The sequence below is a fragment of the Rutilus rutilus genome (genome assembly GCF_951802725.1).
Source record: "Rutilus rutilus genome assembly, chromosome: 12".
NCBI lineage: Eukaryota > Metazoa > Chordata > Actinopteri > Cypriniformes > Leuciscidae > Rutilus > Rutilus rutilus.
This window is the reverse complement of record NC_140217.1, coordinates 6,255,346-6,276,581: the sequence shown is the minus strand read 5'-3', so window position 1 is coordinate 6,276,581 and position 21,236 is coordinate 6,255,346. Positions and strand designations below refer to the sequence as shown.

At 37.1% G+C, this 21,236-nt stretch overlaps 2 protein-coding genes across 3 annotated transcripts; one reads left to right on the top strand and one right to left on the bottom strand.

Annotated features, from left to right (window-relative positions):
• The first annotated feature begins 113 nt into the window (after positions 1–113).
• mtif2 (mitochondrial translational initiation factor 2) lies at positions 114–13,048 on the top strand. Its single transcript, XM_084425886.1, has 14 exons — positions 114–276; positions 885–1,032; positions 1,202–1,334; positions 1,892–2,063; positions 2,143–2,303; positions 3,955–4,131; positions 4,308–4,447; positions 7,119–7,243; positions 7,339–7,543; positions 8,319–8,571; positions 9,273–9,413; positions 9,701–9,865; positions 12,398–12,538; positions 12,646–13,048. Exons 2-14 carry the CDS (start codon positions 895–897, stop codon positions 12,816–12,818), a joined length of 2,124 nt encoding a protein of 707 aa, XP_084282012.1. The 5' UTR covers positions 114–276; positions 885–894; the 3' UTR covers positions 12,819–13,048.
• A 1,875-nt stretch (positions 13,049–14,923) lies between these two features.
• Positions 14,924–18,024, bottom strand: rps27a (ribosomal protein S27a). 2 transcript variants are annotated; one of them, XM_084425563.1, is made up of 7 exons: positions 17,834–18,024; positions 17,314–17,401; positions 17,148–17,212; positions 15,696–15,750; positions 15,527–15,612; positions 15,257–15,388; positions 14,924–15,172 (listed from the first exon to the last, which is right to left on the bottom strand). In XM_084425563.1, the coding sequence occupies exons 3-7, from the start codon at positions 17,193–17,195 to the stop codon at positions 15,023–15,025; spliced, it is 471 nt and encodes a 156-aa protein (XP_084281689.1). In that variant the 5' UTR covers positions 17,196–17,212; positions 17,314–17,401; positions 17,834–18,024; the 3' UTR covers positions 14,924–15,022. The 2 variants fall into 2 exon arrangements, with proteins under 2 accessions (XP_084281689.1, XP_084281690.1); XM_084425564.1 differs by lacking the exon at positions 17,834–18,024 and having other exon boundaries at positions 17,148–17,237; positions 17,314–17,342.
• Between the last annotated feature and the right edge of the window lie 3,212 nt (positions 18,025–21,236).

The following is a 21,236-nucleotide window of genomic DNA, read 5'->3' as shown; positions in this document are numbered from 1 at the left end:
GTTTTATTACAAATGTTTCTGAGCATTTTATGCATGTTTGTTTACAGTTAATTTTACGCATATTGACTGTGTTTTTGGAGCTCTATGGACTCTGTGGATTTTGTCGCCACCGCGTGTTTGTGTGTGTGTGAACTGCAGTCTGCGCAATACATTGTGGGATACACTGTCATGGCGGCGCCCATACAGCAGAAATGACATCTGACTTGAGATATTTGCTTAAACTGATTTTATCTTCTCGTCTCTGCTTTCAAGTCTGTATACTGAATGAATTCAGCGGTGAGTGTGTTTTCTTTTGTTTAGTAAGTTTTTGTAAGTAAGTTTCTCACATGCAGGAAAATAATTTGGTAATCTGCCTTGAGCTACTGTAATATAATGTCAGCATTATAGATATATGGAAAGATACAACAACTACCTTGATATTACCATGTTTTTATGAAGAAGAGGGTGATGATGATGACATTTTTCATGGTAATACCATTTTATTTGAACATATTTGTCATGTACCATGGTAATACAATGGTGTTCTTTAATTTGGCTCGTGTACCATGTAAATAAAATGACAAATACATATAGTAATCATTCAGTACCATTGCATTTATCAAACTTTCATGGTATTATAGCATCTATGAACCATGGTATCAAAGTACAAAGTGAGTAATCAACTTTAGTATTAGATTAATTTGTTGTCATTTGCATGTTATTACAAGTTATTTAACTAATACTGCTATTCATGATACCTCTCATCATTTTAAAAGTGTTTTGTCGTCTAAGATATAGTGCAATTGTTAATTGTAGTCATTGTACTGACCTTGTCCTGGATCAATGCTATATTTTCATATTCGTTGTTCAAATATGAACTGCAAAGCTTTTTTTATTTTTATTAGAAAATCTGCAATGAAGCGGATAGCAGGCTTGATTGGCAGGACTGCGTTGTCCTCTTGGCATCATGGGAGTCCACGTCTTCCCCCTGCCTGGGTCCCTGGACCCCCGTCGTCCACCTGTCTTCAGGTCCGACACCTGGCTGCAAAACAGGTAAGCCTCAAAATGTTGAACCCTTCACTAATGCTTATCTGAAGGGTCACAGCAGTCCCACGCAAATCTCAAGATTAATTCAAGATTACAGATTACAGCACAAAGCAGATTGTTTGGATGCCTTGTGTGCATGTGGTGAGCAGAACATGTTGCGTTTGTTCTACTGTAGAATAAGGGCCAATTCAAAGGTGAGAAGTTCAAATCGAAACCAGTGAAGCCAGAGAAACAACTGAAGCAGGAGGTGGAGATCAAACAGAGGATGACTGTGGCTGAACTCGCCAAGGCCATGAATAAAGACATTGGTGAGTGTTGATCTAAATCACATGAGCTTATGATCGAGTTTCTGTCTCTTCAAGCTATATATATATACATCATGACAACATGTTTTTAAAAAAGAAGTCTCTTATGCTCACTAAGCCTGTGTTTGTTTGATGAAAATTCACAAAAAACAGTGATCTTGTGAAATATTATTACAATTTTCAATTACCAAGGCTGCATTTATTTAAATAAAAAAATTACCATTTAAAATAACTGTTGTCTATTTTTCAGTTTTTCAGTTTTCAGTCTATTTTTCAATGTTTCCAGTCTTCAGTGTCACATGATCCTTCAGAAATCTTTCTAATATGCTGATTTGCTGCTCAATATTTTTTTTAATTATTATTACCAATGTTGAAAACAGTTGTGCTGCTTAATACTTTCAGATGAATAGAAAGTAAAATGAATACAAATAAAAAAAAATCTTTTGTAACATTGTAAAAGTCTTTACTGAGAATTTTGATCAATTTAGTGCAATTTCTTTTTCTGAATGTCCCCAAATGGTGATCACAGAGGTTATTTCTGTATTGTTCCCCCTCTTTAGATCACGTCTATGAAGCCCTGCTCAACACAGAAGTCGATCTGGACGAGTTGGAGCCCGACACGCTACTGGAGGAGAAATGGATAAAAGAGGCAGTAAAGAGATCGGGAATGAAACACAAATGGGCCAAACTGGTTGAAACCAAAGTCAGAGAAAACAAAGATATCCAGAAAACGTGAGGACGATTTTAATAATACAGCTGTCTGACTTTTGTATAATTTTCACAAATTCCTAAAACCTGTTTAAATTGTCAGGCCTCCCCCAGATCCCGCTCAGTTAGTCCCTCGAGCTCCAGTGGTGACCATCATGGGTCATGTAGACCATGGAAAGACCACTCTTCTGGACAGCCTGAGGAAGAGTCAGATCGCTGCTCAGGAGGCGGGAGGAATCACGCAACACATCGGAGCGTTCCGGGGTACTGAACTCATCAACATATCACTGCCATTTAAAGGGATACTCCACTTTTTTTGGAAATAGGCTCTTTTTACAACTCCCCCAGAGTTAAACAGTTGAGTTTTACCGTTTTCGAATCCATTCAGCCGAACTCCGGGTCTGGCGGTACCACTTTTAGCATAGCTTAGCATAGATCATTGAATCGGACAAGACCATTAGCATCTCTCTCAAAAAAATGACCAAAGAGTTTCGATATTTTTATCTATTTAAAACTTGACTCTTCTGTAGTTACATCGTGTACTAAGACCGACGGAAAATGTAAAGTTGCGATTTTCTAGGCTGATATGGCTAGGAACTATACTCTCATTCCTGCGTAATAATCAAGAAACTTTGCTGCCGTACCATGAGTGCAGCAGGTGTAATGATATGACGCAGCGCCTGAAAATAGTCCCCAGCTCGGTAACTTCCAACGTGACCGGGACTAAGTTTGTCTAACCTATTAGACCTATTTTCAGGCGCTGCGTCATATCATTACGCCTGCTGCACTCATGGTACGGCAGCAAAGTTTCTTGATTATTACGCAGGAATGAGAGTATAGTTCCTAGCCATATCAGCCTAGAAAATCACAACTTTAAATTTTCCGTCGGTCTTAGTACACGATGTAACTACAGAAGAGTCAAGTTTTAAATAGATAAAAATATCGAAACTCTTTGGTCATTTTTTTGAGAGAGATGCTAATGGTCTTGTCCGATTCAATGATCTATGCTAAGCTATGCTAAAAGTGGTACCGCCAGACCCGGAGATCGGCTGAATGGATTCGAAAACGGTAAAACTCAACTGTTTAACTCTGGGGGAGTTGTAAAATGAGCCTATTTCCAAAAAAAGTGGAGTATCCCTTTAACATTTTCTGATTATTCTCAGAGACCCAGTGTTGCAAAATTTCAATGTTTGTATAAAGCAATTAAATAATACCTTGTTTTCACTAAATACGGGTGAAAAATAAGCTGACACTGAATTTTGTCACAACAGTTTTGGTGGGGAAAGAATTGAACATTAACTGCCACAGCTTGCTAAAGTCACACAAAAACTAATTATATATTTACAAAGTAAGTATTTGACTAAGTATTTAGTGATGGGAAAAGGTTTAAAGGGTTAGTTCACCCAAAAATTCTGTTATTAATTACTCCCCCTCATGTCGTTCCAAACCCATAAGACTTTTGTTCATCTTCAGAACACAAATGAAGATCTTTTTGATGAAATCTGAGAGATTTCTGTCCCTTTATTGACAGCTACGCAACTACCACTTTGACGCTTCAAAAAGTTCACAAAGAGATCGTAAAACTAATCCAAATGAATTTTGGTTTTGCCCAAATTTTCTGAAGAGACTTGATCGCCTTATATGATAAACAGATTGAATTTAGGCTAAAAAATACATTTTGGTTTCATGGTGACTTTAAGGATGTAAAAAAATAATGAATCATGAATGATCATGAATATTAATGCTTGGGTCTCTGAGGGTTAAACTTAAAGACAAAATGCAGATTTCCTTTGAAAACAAGCGATTCTTTCCCAATATTACAGTATGTACTTTCTTTCAGACAAATGCCATGTTTGGCATCCTCTGTACTTCCAAGTAAAGGACTTGTGATAAAATGAGTCTGTGTCCTGTTCAGTTCAGCTGCCCTCGGGTGAAAAGATCACTTTTCTGGACACACCTGGTCATGCAGCGTTTTCTGCCATGCGGGCGCGTGGAGCCATGGTCACTGACATCGTCATCCTGGTGGTGGCAGCCGATGACGGTGTGATGAAACAGACAATTGAGTCCATACAGCATGCAAAAAAAGCCAAAGGTAGTCGCAATTAAAACATTTTTCAATTAATTAATTTATATTTATATTCATTCATTTATTCATTTTGGACTAGCTATACATTATTTTATATATATAAAATACATTTTGAGATCCAGCTGGACTTGTTTTGTTTAATGTGTGTATGAAGATTCAATGTGTGTTTTTTTTATCTGCAGTGCCGATCATTGTCGCTGTGAATAAATGTGATAAACCTCAGGCTGACCCCCACCGTGTGAAAGAGGAGCTTGTAGGACATGATGTAGTCTGTGAGGAGTTTGGTGGGGAAATACAGGCCATCCACGTGTCCGCATTAAAGGTACAGTGGTCCTGCCTTATATTTGAACTTCTCTTATGCCACCCTTAAAGTCCCCATTAAATCAAAATGGAGTTTTTTTGGCTTTTAGTATGAACATGTTAGCCTTACTGTTATCTATAAGCTAGTGGGCTCCAAAACAATGACAAAATACGCATTTATATAGATATATGCACAGTCTCTCACTTCCGCTAATATGGATCATTGATTTTGATGACATCATTCTGCACTTGAGCTTCTCATCAGATTTTCTGTCCAATCAAATGCTCTCTAGAATCTGAAGCTCCGCCCCCTACATTATAAAAGGATGCTAAAGCTGCGGAGGTCATTTGTTTACACATGTACTACATCTACATAACACACAGTGCACTAAATAGGGAATGCGTAAATATGTTTTCCATTGGGGAGAATGAAGTCTGGTTTCACGTTAGTGTCACGTGAGCCGCCACAGCACACACACAGTCTGCTCCGGTCCAGAGACACGACAGCACAGAGCGTATCATATGCGCGAGTCGACGCAGACCACAAAACCTATCGGAGCCATTCTCCACAGAATGCTGTATTTTAAAGCGATATGGAAGAGATTAGAGGAGAAACGGTTAGAGATTAGGAGGAAACTGCGGCTTTACCGAGCTCAACGGCTCTGAACGAGCTGTGATATAAACTAAACTAAACGCTATTGACTGTTTTTAAAAGGGGGAGGGGCTATTTGACATGTCCCACCCTCTTTTCCTGTTTCAGAAATTATGTCAACACATTAAATAATGCTGCCGTGTTTCAAGGCACTTCAGTGGGCCTTTAAAAATATTGAATGTCACTGGATAAAATGTCACATAATAGTAAAATATCAAACCTAGCAACATCTTAACCCTAAAACTGGCAATGTGATCTGGGTGTAACATTGTTTTTGTCGTCTTTTTTGGGGCGTAAGAATGATTTTTTTCATCAAATCCTTTTATCATTTATCACAGCCTGGTCTGTCTTGAGTATGCTGGTCACATGATTTGTTTATCGTCTCGTGGTTCCATCACAGAAAGCCACAAGATCACTTTCCAGATCATTCTCATTCACAGTTCCATGCTGGTGGAACACTCTCCCCACCCTCATCCGGAATGCTGAATCCCTGACAACATTCAAAAAACAGCTGAAAACCCATCTCTTCCATGAGCACCTAAACTCATAAAAAAAAAAAAAAATAAATAAAAAAAAAACCTTTCCCTTAAAATCCCACTTATCATGCTTATGCTACTCTGAATTATGCCTGAACTTCGTATTCTGAACACTTCTTGCGTTGTTGTTGTCTTTTGCCTCTTCATGATGACTCGCTTAATTTAGTCCTGATTTGTAAGTCGCTTTGGATAAAAGCGTCTGCTAAATGACTAAATGTAAATGTAAATGTAAATGTTTAAAAAAAATTCAAACATGGCTGCCAGTGGTGCAGGACATTCAGATTTTGAGATAAGTAAATATATATTAAACTTACTTTTCTTTTGAAAAAATAATACTAACACTGCTAACATTAATTATGAACATTGTCTTAAGGTGCTGAAAAAGAACATTTATAAAAATGTTGTTCATGTTGTTATTCAGCACGTTTTGAAATATATGTTACACCGGAGTCACATTGCCACTTTTGGCTATAAAAAAGGGATTAACTTTGTATTCATTTTTGTAACAATCTTTGTATTCTGAGGTATTTTTTTTTTACAAATTATAAAATTTACAGGTTAAACTGATACAGCCTGTCTGTCTTGAGTATGCTGGTCACATGATTTGCTTCAAGTTATCTGTGATCAATTAGTCAGCCTGACCTAAATCCAACATTTTTTTTACCATTTTACCAAAAATTTTTTACCACTTTTATGGTAACGCAAGGTCCGATTTCAAAACGGTTTTCACAGGCTAAATCTTGAGTTTGTAAGCTTTCCAATTATATATAATATGTCAACATTATATGAGTTGAAGTATAGGATATAATTGTTTTAAACATGCAATGGCAGTTACAGTTATAGATTTGGTCCTTTTTTTATACCCTCTGGGAGTCACAACTCATAAAATCCAAAATACATAACATTTTTCAAAAATTCTTTTGGATATGATTTACTTAAGTCCAGATGATATAAAAAATGACATGAAATGATGTGTTGCTTATCATTTTCTACTCTTGCCTGTTTAAGGCCTGTACGAGCTTTTCTCAGAAATCATTTCACCCTTTTGAGCCATTTTTGCTGTGACGGTTAATCAACTGTCAAGGTGATTGTTTGTAAATGTATGAAGTTAGTTCTAGCAGAGTAACCACGGGTGTAGTTGTTCTATATAAGGTGTTCTTATAACATGTGACAACCAGAAAGTGTCCAAACATTTGTCTTCATTTTGAACAGTATACATTTTTTATCATGTAAAACCCAAGAAACTTCTTTTTGTAAAACATCTTGCATGAATATATGCAATGCCACTTTTGATATATTTTAGCGTCTAATGCAATAACATTTTGACTTTTTTTTTTTTTTTTGCCGTGGCTTAGGTGTCTAAATATTTTCGGGGTGTTCGGGTCTGGGTTTATTTTGCTCACTGTCCAATCCATATGTAGTTGTGTGACGGTAGTACCTCATCACATGATATTGGAATTATTATATGTGAACATGGCGGCATTTAGAGTGTCATTTCTCTGCAGGGGGACAATTTATTAGAGCTGGCCGAAGCCACGGTGGCACTGGCAGAGGTCCTGGAGCTGAAGGGTGACCCCACAGGCCTGGTGGAAGGGACGGTCATCGAGAGCCGCACAGACAGAGGCAAAGGGTGAGCGTAAACAAGACCTGTCTGATAATTGATAAGAACTACACTCATGTCACTGCCATCAAGGCATCAGTCACATCAGCTGTTGTGTTTCACAGGCCTGTTACCACGGCCATCATCCAGCGGGGCACTCTGAGGAAGGGCTGTACGCTGGTGGCAGGAAAGTGCTGGGCTAAAGTGCGCTTCATGTTTGATGAACACGATCAGGCTGTGAGTGAGGCCGGGCCCAGCATCGCTGTGGAGATCGTGGGTTGGAAAGATCTTCCTTCTGCTGGTGAGGAGATCCTGGAGGTGGAATCAGAGGTATCCTTAAGCTTGTGTTTTTAAAGAGCCATATTCTACACTTTTGTAGCTTAAATGTTATACACTACCGGTCAAAAGTTTGGCATGATTACGATTTTTTAATCATCTATCGGAAAAAAGTCTCTTATGCTAACCATATTTACATTTGGTTGATTGAAAATACAGTAAAAACAGTATTATTGTAAAATATTATTACAATTTAAAAGAACGGTTTTCTATTTTAATATGTTTTCATCATTACTCCAGTCACATGATCCTTTAAAAATCATTCTAATATGCTGATTTGCTGCTCAAGAAAAAAAATCCTATTATTATCAGTTGAAAACAGTTTATTTTGAAGATTATTTGATTAATACAAAGTTAAAAAGAACAGCATTTATTTGAAATAGAAATCTTTTGTATCATTATAAATGCCTTTACTGTCACTTTTAATCATTTTATTGCATTATTTCTGAATAAAAGTATTTCTTTCCTTTTTTATTTTACTTACCCGTAAACTTCTGAATGGTAGTGTATCATAGTTTGTACAAAACTATTAAGCATTGCTTCTTGAGCAGCTAATCAGCATATTAGAATGATTTCTGAAGGATCATGTGACACTGAAGACTAGAGTAATGATGCTAAATAATTAAGCTTTGCCATCACAGGAATAAATTACATTTTAAAATAGAAAACGATCTTAATGATTGCAAACTTTTTACTGGTATTGTAAATGATAGATGTTATGGCTGGCTAGCCTCCACACTGGCGTAGTTCACATAGTTTGTCCTCTTAGCAAAGGGCCCGTGAGGTGGTGGAGTGGCGCAGCTACATGGAAGAGCAGGACAAGCTGAAAGAAGAGCAGCAGGTCATCGAAGCCAAGCAGAAGCAGCATGACGACAGCTACAAGAGAGAGCGGGAGAGCATGGCCCATCTCTCCTGGAGACAGAGGAGGGCGGCCATGTACCGGGCCAACAAACACAAACTCATCCACCGGACCAGTGAGAAAACTGACATGGAGGAACTCACGCTGCCCGTGATCATCAAAGGTGAGATGATGATCCTTCATTTCAACAGGGCTGTTGACAGTAAGAGCAAGTGAAAAAATATTTTAAATAACCTTTATTGTGCACAGTTTATATATTGGCTAAAATTTTTTCATGAAAAATGTAATACATTTCTCAGTCTCTGAAATGCAACAAAGTTAAATAGGTGGGAGACAGTAATGAAAGCAGCGACAAATCTTCCATAGTGTGACGTACATCCGAGTGAAACGGATTATTGAATTCAATCCATTATTCAATCCATTGTTTGGATAGAGGCAGATCTGAATGTAAACTTGAGGTTGATTGTAAGAACGTAGCAGGGTTTAAGCAGATTAAATGATTGGAGAAGACCTTCAAATGTTGTTTTACTGAAAAATGACATTTTGATTAAAAATTATGCTAACACTTTATTTTGATTAGACATTGATTCTACTAACTATAAGTAACTTCGCAACTACATGTCAACTTATTCTACTAACCCTAACAGTCTAATACTCTAATGAGAGCTCACATGTAGTTGCAAAGTTACTTCTAGTTAGTAGAATGTCTAATGTGGACCATTAAAATAAAGTGTTACCTTCTATTTCACTGTGACTTACCGGTAATATTATATCATGATGGACAAAATGAAGTTCCTCGCTGTATTATTTTATTCAGAATGCCAAGAATATATTGTGACCGGCTGCACTCGTCTGATTATTTAGGTGATGTTGACGGCTCAGTGGAGGCTATTTTGAACATCCTGGAAAGTTATGATGCTGGTGACCAGTGTCAGTTGGATGTGGTACATTTTGGTGTGGGCGACATCTCAGAAAAAGACATCACCTTGGCAGAGACGTTCTCAGGTAGGCAAGTTGGCGGTGTGCATTAACTCGTTAATTTTATATATAAATATATATGTACATATATATATATATATATATATATGTATGTATGTGTGTGTATATATATATATATATATATATATATATATATATACATATATATATACAATATTAGTTCACATATACAACACTGGTGGGCTTTGAAGTCTAAAAATTGACTGCTACTGTTGTCATTATTTGTTTGCCTTGTTAAAGTGTCAGACTTGGGCATTTTCTTGTATTTTCTCTTTTTCTCCATCATTGGTCAGGCATCATATATGGGTTCAATGTTGATGCAAATAAATCGATTCAGCAGATGGCTGCTAAGAAGGACATTCCCTTACGATTACACAGAGTCATCTACAAACTCATAGACGAACTCAAAGACGACTTGAGCAGCAAACTGTCCCCAACCACAGAAGAAAATATCATTGGTGAGTTTAACTTTAATATCACACATGTTGATTTTAACATTGCACTTTGTTCTATTAACATCAATGTGCTAAAAATCATTTACATAATTTGATGCACCGGGTCAAAAATGACCGGCCTTTTAAATTGCTTGTCAATCTCTCATTATGATATTATCATCACCAAATACTGGATGTAATATTTTTGTCAACTTGTTTTCTTTCAGTTGAGATATGTTTTGTATTTCCTTTTTGTAATGATTGAGCATATGCCTCATTGCCCTGAGCTTATGCACCTCAGTGTTTGAGTAAAAAAAAATCACTCAAGCTTATTCACATCAAAAAATACAAACGAAGGCACATAAGCTCAGATCAATGAGGCCTACGATCAATCGGCTCCAAAAAGAAATACAAACGTCTTTGTTAAACCATTATAAGCCATGATTCAAGCCAACCAGCCACGAGGTGAATCATAACATCACAAACTCTTTTGGTGCATTTTGCTCTTTGATTGGTGGAAATTTCTGTACAGCATCATGGTTAATGGAGTTTTTCACCACGAATTACGCTGTTAACCACAATTATAAAAAAAAAAAAAATGTAAATGATGCGGGCTAACGGCTTCAAACAGAGGCAAATTAACAACCTTGAACCTCACAGCAGGTCTGTCTTTAAAGGATTATAAGTTATTGTTAAAAATCTATTTCCTTATGGAGAAATTGAATGGAGTTTTTACTTCTGGCACCCGACTGTTGCATTCTTTTACCCGGTGTCAGTAAGTTTTAGTCCAATGAGATAACATTAACTAGCATTTTCGGTAAAAAGAAAATCTTATCTCGGGTCAAAATGACCGGAACACAACCAGACGGTTAAGGGTTTGATTCTTTAGCTCATGAAATGACTAAGCCAACATTTGTGGGTGGACTTTACCAGTCATCTTTCCCTGATGCCCAGGCTCAGATATAATCTACAGATTTTCTTGCACTGATTTTGACCTGTAAAATGAGATTTAAAGGTGCCTTATGTAAAAATTGAGGTAAAAATATCCAAAAAATGAGCTACATGCATCAAAAGAATGAGAAGAAATAAGGGTGATGATGTCATTAAAAAAATGTCAAGTTATAGTGCTGCAGAGATATCAACCTCAATTAGCATTAGCATTAATAGCCACGGCCCGACAGGTGTCGTAATACCAGTTTCGGCCATGGGAGGCGGTATGCCGGCAACATAACCACCAGCCAAACATGCAATACACGAATAACTCGCACGGCTTGTGGGCGTACTTGAACCTGATGTCAATCGTGTGGAAAGTAGCCTACTGCCCACTACTACATTCAAATAAAATATGATAAAAAAGGAACAGAACCAGAGTAAACATTGGCACTGCTTTCCATCGCTGGAGACAACTAATGGACATGAAAAAAATGAGGTTTGACTTCGAACTTGCAACATTTCGTTTGGATTGGTAAGTAAGATGCTGTTAGTATTTCGTTAGAAGTTTGTTTTATATGTTTGTGTAGATTTTCGGGAAGTTATAACATAGAAATGTATCGAAGGCTGTTCGATAAACGTATATAACGTTCATAAATACAGTATTGTAATATAGTACACATAGCACAATCTCTATTGCTCTTTTTTTCTTGCCAACTACGTGACCTATATTATGTTTATTAAATGGCTTTCCTGAGGTAAATCTGACATAATTGTTCTCCAGCTGTGTTATTGACCTCTTCACGATGATAAAAAACACTGATTGGTCGATATTATGTATGAGGAATACATTTTGGTAAGTTGTAGCCTAACGTTACTGTATCTTTCAGTGTTCGTGATTTTTTTACTATTAGCTAGTAGAGATGATCGGTTCACATGCGCTAGGGATCTGTCGTGTAACATTTACAAGCGCCAAAACGGTATTTAATTGACAGAATCTGAGAGCTGAGATTTTTTTATATCATAACTAACCTGCTCTGTCTAGTCTGTCGGTCTCCGTGTCCTCTTTGCTTCGCGATTTTTCTGTGCGTGAGAAAATTGATGTGTGGGGTGAGAGCGTGTGAAAAGTGTTTGCGTGTGTCTCACGGTGAATGCGTGAGAGTTGGAAGCTCTGGTTATGTTGGCGCTAGCTTGGTCAACATCAGCGAATGCTGTCTGTCAAATTAATGTAATTCAAACTAACAATAAAAATGTAATATGAACAAAACGAATATGAACATATTCACTGGTAAAGGTGAAGGGGAGTAGCTTGAAGATATTCATACTCTAGAGTAGACCAACTCACTTTTTGGAGGTATACTGCCCCCATCTGGTATGGAATGTGGAGTATGAATTTATTTATTTTTACATAAGGCACCTTTAAATATCATAAAATGTGTTAAATGGAGATGCAAGTGCTGCAGACACATTGGTAACTGGAAGCATGATCAATTAATCAAAAATACTTCTGTGATGTGAATGTCAAAGTTCTGCTGATAAGTCATTGACTAAAACAAACTAGTGCTTTGTATATTAGGTTATTTGTCTTTCTCGCCCTTGAATGTTTCTTTTCCCCTCACGCTTCAGGCGAGGCCTCAGTTCTGGCCACGTTTGATGTGACGGTCGGGAAAAAGAAGATCTCAGTGGCTGGCTGTAGAGTTCAGAAGGGCTTTCTGGACAAAAAGATGAAATTTAGACTTATTCGAGGGAGAGAGGTTCTCTGGGAAGGTAAACCAATGCATCAGTACTGATAAACGCCATGATTATGACATGTTTGACATGTTAAATGCATGTTCTTTGAATTGATTTCTCCATGCATTTGTTTCCTCCTTCAGGATCCCTGACAACAATGAAACATCTGAAGGATGATGTTCAGACAGTGAAGACGGGCATGGATTGTGGCCTTTCTTTAGATAATGAGGAGCTACAATACAAACCTGGGGATGAAATAGTTTGTTACAGCGAATCTGAGTTGAAACAGAACATATCTTGGGATCCAGGATTTTAAGGGACTGTAATAGGCGCATCAGTATACTGTACTGTATACATGCGCATGCAAAAGCTGTAACTAAACTTAAAATAAATAAATTAGCAATCCTACACCTTCACCAACAGATAATAAAAAAAAAAACAGTAAAATTTGATTGACTTCATTTTGACTCTCTATATAAGGACTGAGCAAAGTGTACATAATGTGTTTTATAATGTAAATAAAAAATGAGTAAGAGTCATGTTTTCAAAATTTGTTCTTTGAAAGGTATGATTTTCATGGTGGCTTTTTTTTACAAAGTAAATATTTCAACCTGTATCCCACAATAGAGCTTTCATAATATATTAAACAGTACTTTAACCCACTTAAAAGATCAAATCAAGATGGAAATATATATAGAGAGAGAGAGAGAGAATATATACATACAATACTGGTCAAAAGTAATTATTATTATTATTTTTTTTAAGTCTCTTATGCTCACCAAGGATGTTTATTTGATCAAAAATACAGTAAAACAGTAATATTGTGAAAAATTACAATTTAAAGGATTTTTTATATATATATTTATTTACATTTATTTTATTTATGTGATGCAAAACTGATTTTTCAGCATCCTTACTCCAGTCTTCCGCATAAGACTTTTCACAAAAAGAAAAGAACTAATTTTCAAAACATTTGACCAGTAGTGTACACAAGTCACATTAAATGTTAAGAATATTAGGTCACACTTCCTATTAGGTGAATAGGTGTCTTTAACTACTATGTACTTTCATCAAAAAATAAGTACAACATTTATTGTGCTCATATTCTATTGCAAAACACCTTTGCTGCTATTAAGGTGGGTGACGGGTATGGTTAAGGACAGGTTTGGCAGCATGGGTAGATTTAAGGGTGTGGTCAAGTGTAATTATGGGTTCAAGCATGAAATGCTGAAACCCTATTGTAATTGTAAGGATTCGTAAAACGCATTGTGCAGGCAAAACCGTAAGGCCTAGAGACGAGAAACGTGGCCAGATGGTAGGCCTCAATTTGGGGACAACCTATCAGAGTATGACCCCGATTGGCCCATAGGTGGCGCTACAGCAACCAAAAGTACAAAATCGCTTGTAACGCTTAGACGTCTTACACCACTGTGATCCCTGGCTCGAGGCGGACAAAATGTGTATCTCCAATTTCGATTTAGGCAGGAACAATTTTCTGCTATGTTGAATTTTGTCCAAAACCTACTTTTGCAAACTAGTCCCTGGTGTTTCGCCCGATCGGAACCAGACCAGTCTAGGACACTTCTCTGGACTCTCTAGATAAATAATTATCGGAAAAAATTGAACTTTTGCATTTGGGTGGCTGTAATAGGGTCATTTAGAAAATGGGCGTGGCAAAATACACAAAATACTTTTGATGCTTTTGTGCTTAAAGTCCAACTGAAATCAAAATGGACCCTATTTACTTTGTTAGCGCATATTACTAGTCTTGTGGTGAACAATTAATCCGTGCAAGTTAAAACACGGAAAAAAATGTTTTGGCTTCGTAATCTTTAATCAAAATCTGAAAATGCCCCTCCTCTCTGCATTGGAGGACCTTCCCTGATGACGTATGCTTGACGGCTTGGGTTGAGAAACGCTTAACCACTCCCCTCAAATCGTTAGTCTGTAATGAGCGAGAGATGGAGAGGAGGAGCACAAGAGTAAAACCCTGCCCTCTGTTCAATATTCCTTTTCACTGGGAAATACGTCACAGCACTGGAGAAAAGTCGTTTGCAACTTCCGGTTCACGGGGACTTTAAAGGCCTTAACTGCTTGAACCCCGATAAATGCTGCTTGCTATAAATGTAATTACAGAAATTACTAACAGTTGTAATTACATATAGGTATTCTTAAAATATACAAGTACAAAGTAAAATCAAGTACACAATATGTGCATAGTGTCAAATTGAATTGTTAGTAAATAATACTAATATAAAGTGGGACTGAATATTACAATGCAAAAAGACAACCTCTAAATTATACTGTTACTACTTAGTGTAATAAACTACTACTAAGAATTAAAGTTTTATTTATTCATGTCAGTGTAATAAGTTAAAAAAAAAAAAGATAAAGAAGTGATATTAATCAGGAGACGAGAGATTCATTTTTAAATGTGGCAGGCCACAACTTTATTTACAAAGTACAAACTCCAGAACAGAGTCTACTGTGTAACACAGGGCATGTTGTCAGGACCGTACTTCACTTGTCCTCTGGTTTGTTGAAGCAGTAAGTCAGGCAGCACTTCCCGCAGTAATGACGGTCAAAGTGGCTGGCCATGAACACCCCGGCTCCACACTCATCCGCGGGACACTCACGGCGCAGACGGTGGATCTTGCCGTTCTCATCAACCTGAGGATCAAGACAGGCAACTTAGAGTTCATACTGACAACTCCCAAAGCAGAGCACAGGATACATGCCTGACAGGTGACCTACCTTGTAATATTTAAGCACAGCGAGCTTGACCTTCTTTCTCTTGTGCTTGTTCTTCTTGGGAGTGGTGTAGGACTTCTTCTTCCTCTTCTTGGCACCACCACGCAGTCTCAGCACGAGATGCAGAGTGGACTCCTGGATGAACGAGCGCAACGTTCATTTGGATGCTTTACAGTCTGTTACATTATTTGAAAACCTGAGCGGTGCAGTATGATGAAGGTTGAGAACCTTCAAATCTGAACGATCATTCAGCTTGGATGTTTATTCACTGACCTTCTGAATGTTGTAGTCAGACAGGGTGCGTCCGTCCTCCAGCTGTTTCCCAGCAAAGATCAATCTCTGCTGATCAGGAGGGATTCCTGCATTCAAGACATTTAGCAGTCAGTCTTTTGTCTTCACTTACTTTTAGTTTGTAGTTCACAGCATTGCACTCACAACTTACCTTCCTTGTCTTGAATCTTTGCCTTGACATTTTCAATAGTATCAGAGGGCTCAACCTATAAAACATTGAGGCCAATAGAGATTACATAACAGTAAACTGCAATAATGCCTGCTGCGATTTCAGCTATTCTATACATTACAAATCACACTGTACAAACATGGATCTAATAAACCTGGGTACGAAATGCATGCAAGACTGTACGATGATGACACCTATTGAATCGTAGGCTACGGCACAAGTTTGTATAAAAGAAAATGTCATAAGCATGTGCTAGTGGTAAACAAATAGAGCAAGATGAATCGAACTGGCAATTGTGGTTTATGTGTGCGCTGAAAAAAAGGAGGTAGTAAAAGAGGATAATATAAACGTGGTCGTGGCTAGGGAAGAGAGGCCAACTTGGCATGCCAATTTTGCAAATGGAGCTTGAAGTGAATAGGTTTAGCACAGTGTCACATTGATCAATACGCCATTTCATGTTGCATGTTTACAGGCTAGGAGTAGCTAACACACTGAGATGATCATGCTAAATTTATGACACTGTCAGAAAGTTGATCGCAGGATATCTTTGGTCGCAAAACTGTTACTACGGCCATCTTCGAACCGCTCTCACATGACCACAGAAATCTAGGACGGCCCAAAATCGCACAATGTGCATTAAAGCAATAGTTGTCCAAATCAATTAAAATGTAAAAGGAGACTTTTTTTTTTTTTTTTTTTTTTTTTTGGTTTCAAATGAACATCTTTAAATTTCAACTGATACCCATTTTACCTGAAGTAAGAAAGAAAAGAAAAAGAGACCAATGCATAAACTGCATCTGGCACCTATCATACATTGGTAATGCTTTACATTATGGTCTCATTTGTTAATATTAGTTAAATCACTAACAAACATTAACAATGGACAATATATTGTTAGGGCATGATAATGTTCGTTTAAGATGTTCATGTTCGTTCACAATGCATTAATGTTAACAGATACAACTTTTAACCTTAATGTATTAGTAAATAGTCACACAAACATAAAAAAAAAAAAAAAGCTAAGTATTGTTCAACCTTCCTAAAAAGCGTTATCCGTACATTGTTAGAATTAATAGTTGCTGTAAATCGGGGGGCTATTGTAGTAAAAAAAAAAGAAAAAAAAAAAGAGTGCATAACGGAATTGAAATATTCCTAATATTATTATTTCCTTAAAACATCAAGTTGTAGACACATTTTCCATTTGTTTCCAGTCTCCTCTAATGTGCCACATGACATAGCATTAGCATTATTTAGGGCTTCCGTAAAATAATAAAAAAAAATAGCCTTTGCTTACATTACAACATTACATATCCTATACTATTGTATTTAAAGATAGCTAAAATGCTAAATAAAGTGGCCTCACGTAGTCAAACGCTGAAATTAAATCAAATAATAAAGTGTCGAGCTGTCTCGTGCGGCTCATCTGCGCCTCACCTCGAGGGTGATGGTTTTCCCCGTGAGGGTTTTCACGAAAATCTGCATCTTGATGTGCAAGCCACCTGTGTATAAAGCATATGAATGTTTCTGGATAAAGTTAAAGCATATATATAAACGAATATCATATTTATTTCGTTATTATTCGTTCATGGCAGTAACTCACCACCAGCTCTGAGATGGCGGAAACCGAAAAGGGTCCTTCAAACGGTACAATGTGCTCTTCAGCGCTGTAAGGCTGCCCGGCGAACTGCCTGAAGGGAAAATGAGGCAAAGAAAAAGTGACACAGAGACATTATATTTAACACTTCTGACGATGTTACATTTTAATGTTGTATAGACGCCGTTAATTTACATAGTGTAAGATATAAAAATGAACAATAACATAATGAGTTTTCATTTTCACAATATAAGAAGTCTGTTTACTCATCACTGTTTACAGTTTTGCCTCATAGATAAATAAATAAAAAAAGCTCACGATTTTTTAATGAATTGTGCTTATTATTATTATTATAATAAACGAAACCTTTGCTATTAACTGCTTATGTGCTATTTTAGAATTCATATTTTGTGAGTGTGTGAGTGGTACGTGCGAGAAATGTATGTACACCACCAGGGGCGCTATAACAAGTGTTGGCCATAGGTGTTGGCACTGCATGTTGAAAGAGGATTTGAGTATTGCTCACCAGAAATGAAAATGGATTCAGTTCAGTTCAGTCAGTCATGTGATAACTTGATGCATTCGGTGGGTTCAGAGGACTTTCACATGCATGAAATGTCCAACAAAGTCCTCCTTATATCAGGTCTGACAAGCATGCCAATTTGTCTACCTCTTTGTTGTCTTACATAATACATCCTTTCCAGCCCTTGTTAGAGCAAATGGTCATTGGCCAATTTACCCCTTTAACTTGCTCAATGCTCGGCCAGTTCTTATGTGCATATTGTGTAATCTTGGTTTTGTAACCACAGGCAACAGCCTTTGCATAACATGGCTCTTGCTTCATCTCTCATTGCCAAAAATGTAATATTTTTCTCTGCAGAAGCAGAATAAGGAAATGGAGCTCTTTGTTTTAGTGCATCCAGATCTGGACGAGTGCGATGTGTTTTTGAACAGCATGTTCTCATATAGAGGTCAGCACACCTTTTAAAAGAATGTACCACATAAATACTCCTTTTACACACAAACATGCAATGGTCTTTAGGTGCGAGACAACTGACCGAGCAGGCATGAGTGATTACCGTTGACACCTTTAGGTGCTGCATGAATGTTATAGAGTTGCACCATGAAGAAAGCAGCCTGTAAACCATGTGTGCCACAACACAAAGTGTTCCAAAAACAGGTCTGTCTCCGTCTGTGATAAATGCTTAAGGGAGGGAGCAAGTAGATACAGAACACAGCTGCAGAGCCAGATCTAAACTCCAGTGTAGACTTGACATGAGAGAGCAGAGGCCATGCACTCATGAGATCAGGTATCTCTGCTTCTGGGAATACTATAGTCAAAAGATAATGCTAGATAAAAGTTACAGTGAGCTGGGATGCATTGCATACTTTCAGTGTTGATAAAATGTACACACATGCACTCAAATGGCACTGAAGTTGATGACTATGCATGCTTAAGGGGTGAAAAAATAACTTTGCAAAATAATTTAATTAAACACTCATTTGAGTATTTAACCACTTTAAAGGAATAGACTTTAAACATTTATTCAACCTCATGTTGTTTCGAACCCCATGTGCTGTCATTTTTCACATACAACGCAAGTTTTTGGAAAAACCCTTCAGGGCCGTTTACACGACACCAACTAAAAATAGAAAACCTTTTATGCATTTTTATGCGGTTTATTTTACCATGGTAACATGTTTTGTTGGCCTGAAAATGCAAACTTTTGAAAACTGAAAGTACATAATTGTACCTTTAGGGGTACAATGGCTTGTCACTGGGGCTGTAGCCTCAAGGGTACAGTATTGTACCTTAACCTTTAAAAGAAACGGTACATATATGTACCTTTTAATGCTTTTTGACCCTCAAAAAGGTACATATATGTACCTTGAGGTCCAGTAATAAGCCCTATGGGGTACGTTAGTGTAGATTGTACCTTGGGGGACAGAAATTGACTCCTACTGTACCCCTGTTTGTGTAAGTGCAAGTTTTTGAAAATGATTCCGTTATTGTCTGTGTAAACTACAAAAACATGAATTTGTGAAAACTTTTACGTCATGAGCATGCGTATCACGTGTTCAGTATAGGTGTGTCCTGTTTCTTTAAAAAGTTTCTTTACAAACGCCATCTACTGGCCTGAAATACAAAATACAGCTTTTTTAGTCGTTTTTGTGGATCAGTGTGAACCATATACTGTAAAAAAAAAAAAAAAAAAAAAAAAAGTGTGAACGGGGATTGTTTTGACAGTGTTGACGACCTGTACGTGAAACTTTTCAAAAATGCAAAGGAAAACCTTTTCCGGTTTTAGTACATCATTGCCATGTATACATTCATGTAGCTCTTGAGAAACGTCTGCTACAGCTCTTAAATCTAATTATCTTTATTCTTCTCTCTGTATTCTGCAGAATACTGAAAATATAGCACATATAGTCTGCTTTTATGGCACTTCATTATATGCTGTACTGACCATGAATCATTATTATAGGCTATAAAAAGAGCAGCTTGAACATTCTCCATTACATTTATGTTCCCCTGAATAATTAGAATATGGGTTTGGAATGACATTAAAGCAGTGTTAAAGTACAGACCAATGAAGTATTTATTAAGGATTTGAATTATTTTGAACACATGGTAGTGAATCAGTGTGAATTGGAAGGAGGACATTGATTTCAGCTTTATTTCAGTAACCGAAATGATTGTAATAGTTTTAGTTAACAAAAACAACACTGCATGAGAGGAATTAATAACAGAATATTAATTCTGTGAACATTCATTTTATTTAATCACATGTTTATTTAATCACATATTTCCCCCTTTTAAAACTCTTTTCTCTTTTACTTTTCAGTGTGGAAGTTTATTCTCGTTATTTCTATGATGCCTGAACATTTAGTGCTGTCTGCAGAAACATCTCAGCAGTTATAATGAGTCTGGTTTCTGCCAACAAACCAGTTACTGGAGAAGCCATGACAAATGTTATGATTGGATTGTTCGTACTGTACTCTTAATTAGGTTGAAATAGCTGAGGAAGTTCAGATCAGCAGAGTGATAAGACATTGTTTTCCTTGCCAAGTGAAGCCACACCCCTGACAGTTTGATGCTGTGAAGATCACAGTTCATTGACCTGCAAAACTCAGTAATAAATACCAGCCAGATTCTTCTTCCAAATTTGGAATGGCAAACCCTCAAAACACGCTGAACAGAAGAAGACTAATTTTACTTCCAAAAAATCCTGAAATATCTTGACAGAGAGAGAGAGCAAATATTAAACGGATCAGATTTCTATGAGTGGGACGTCTCCTCCTCCCTATCTCTGACATAATTTACATTATAGTAAGCATGGCATTTAATATATTTGCATAATAAAACAATTGATTTCTTGGAAATTTGTGTTATTAATATTTTCATTAGTTAATCACCAATGTATAGGCTGTAAATTGAAACAGCATGACCTTGAGTGGTAATAAGTGACCTTGATTGCTTCATTAGAACACAAATTACAAACCTTAGATGATTGAAGATCATGTTGATGATTCAGAATGTTTAACAAAGGAATGTCTGGGAGACTCCCTTTTCCCCTCGCTATAGTATGACTAAGATGATAGAGCTTGTGTTCTGGGAAATAACAAGTACACTGACTAATTATTCAAATGGATTTCAAGATAGATCAGCAACATGAGTGAGATGTTCCTGCTTCCTTTCTTTTACAGACGTTAATATGGATTATGGCTAGTCTTTTGGCACAATCCAAAGAACTCACCTATATAGATGATGTATATCAAACATCCCTACGAGTAATCGATCAATTGAGGAGAAGGGCCAGTTACAGTCAGCCCAGCATGACTCAGTGCAGCACAAAGACCCCTCAGAACTGATTTGGCACTTTGCTTCCCCAATGACAATGGAGACTGCAGTATCTGGAGAGGACAAA

Bases quoted from the DNA above. Each gene is read 5' to 3' on its own strand.
- rps27a (XM_084425563.1), bottom strand. From the start codon at position 17,195: ATGCAGATTTTCGTGAAAACCCTCACGGGGAAAACCATCACCCTCGAG. The intron at 15,613-15,695 runs GTAAGTTGTGAG...TCTTGAATGCAG, and splicing joins AAAGATTCAAGACAAGGAAG to GAATCCCTCCTGATCAGCAG. The intron at 15,173-15,256 runs GTAGGTCACCTG...CTTGATCCTCAG, and splicing joins CTGTGCTTAAATATTACAAG to GTTGATGAGAACGGCAAGAT.
- mtif2 (XM_084425886.1), top strand. From the start codon at position 895: ATGAAGCGGATAGCAGGCTTGATTGGCAGGACTGCGTTGTCCTCTTGG. The intron at 2,304-3,954 runs GTACTGAACTCA...TGTCCTGTTCAG, and splicing joins ACACATCGGAGCGTTCCGGG to TTCAGCTGCCCTCGGGTGAA. The intron at 4,448-7,118 runs GTACAGTGGTCC...ATTTCTCTGCAG, and splicing joins TCCACGTGTCCGCATTAAAG to GGGGACAATTTATTAGAGCT.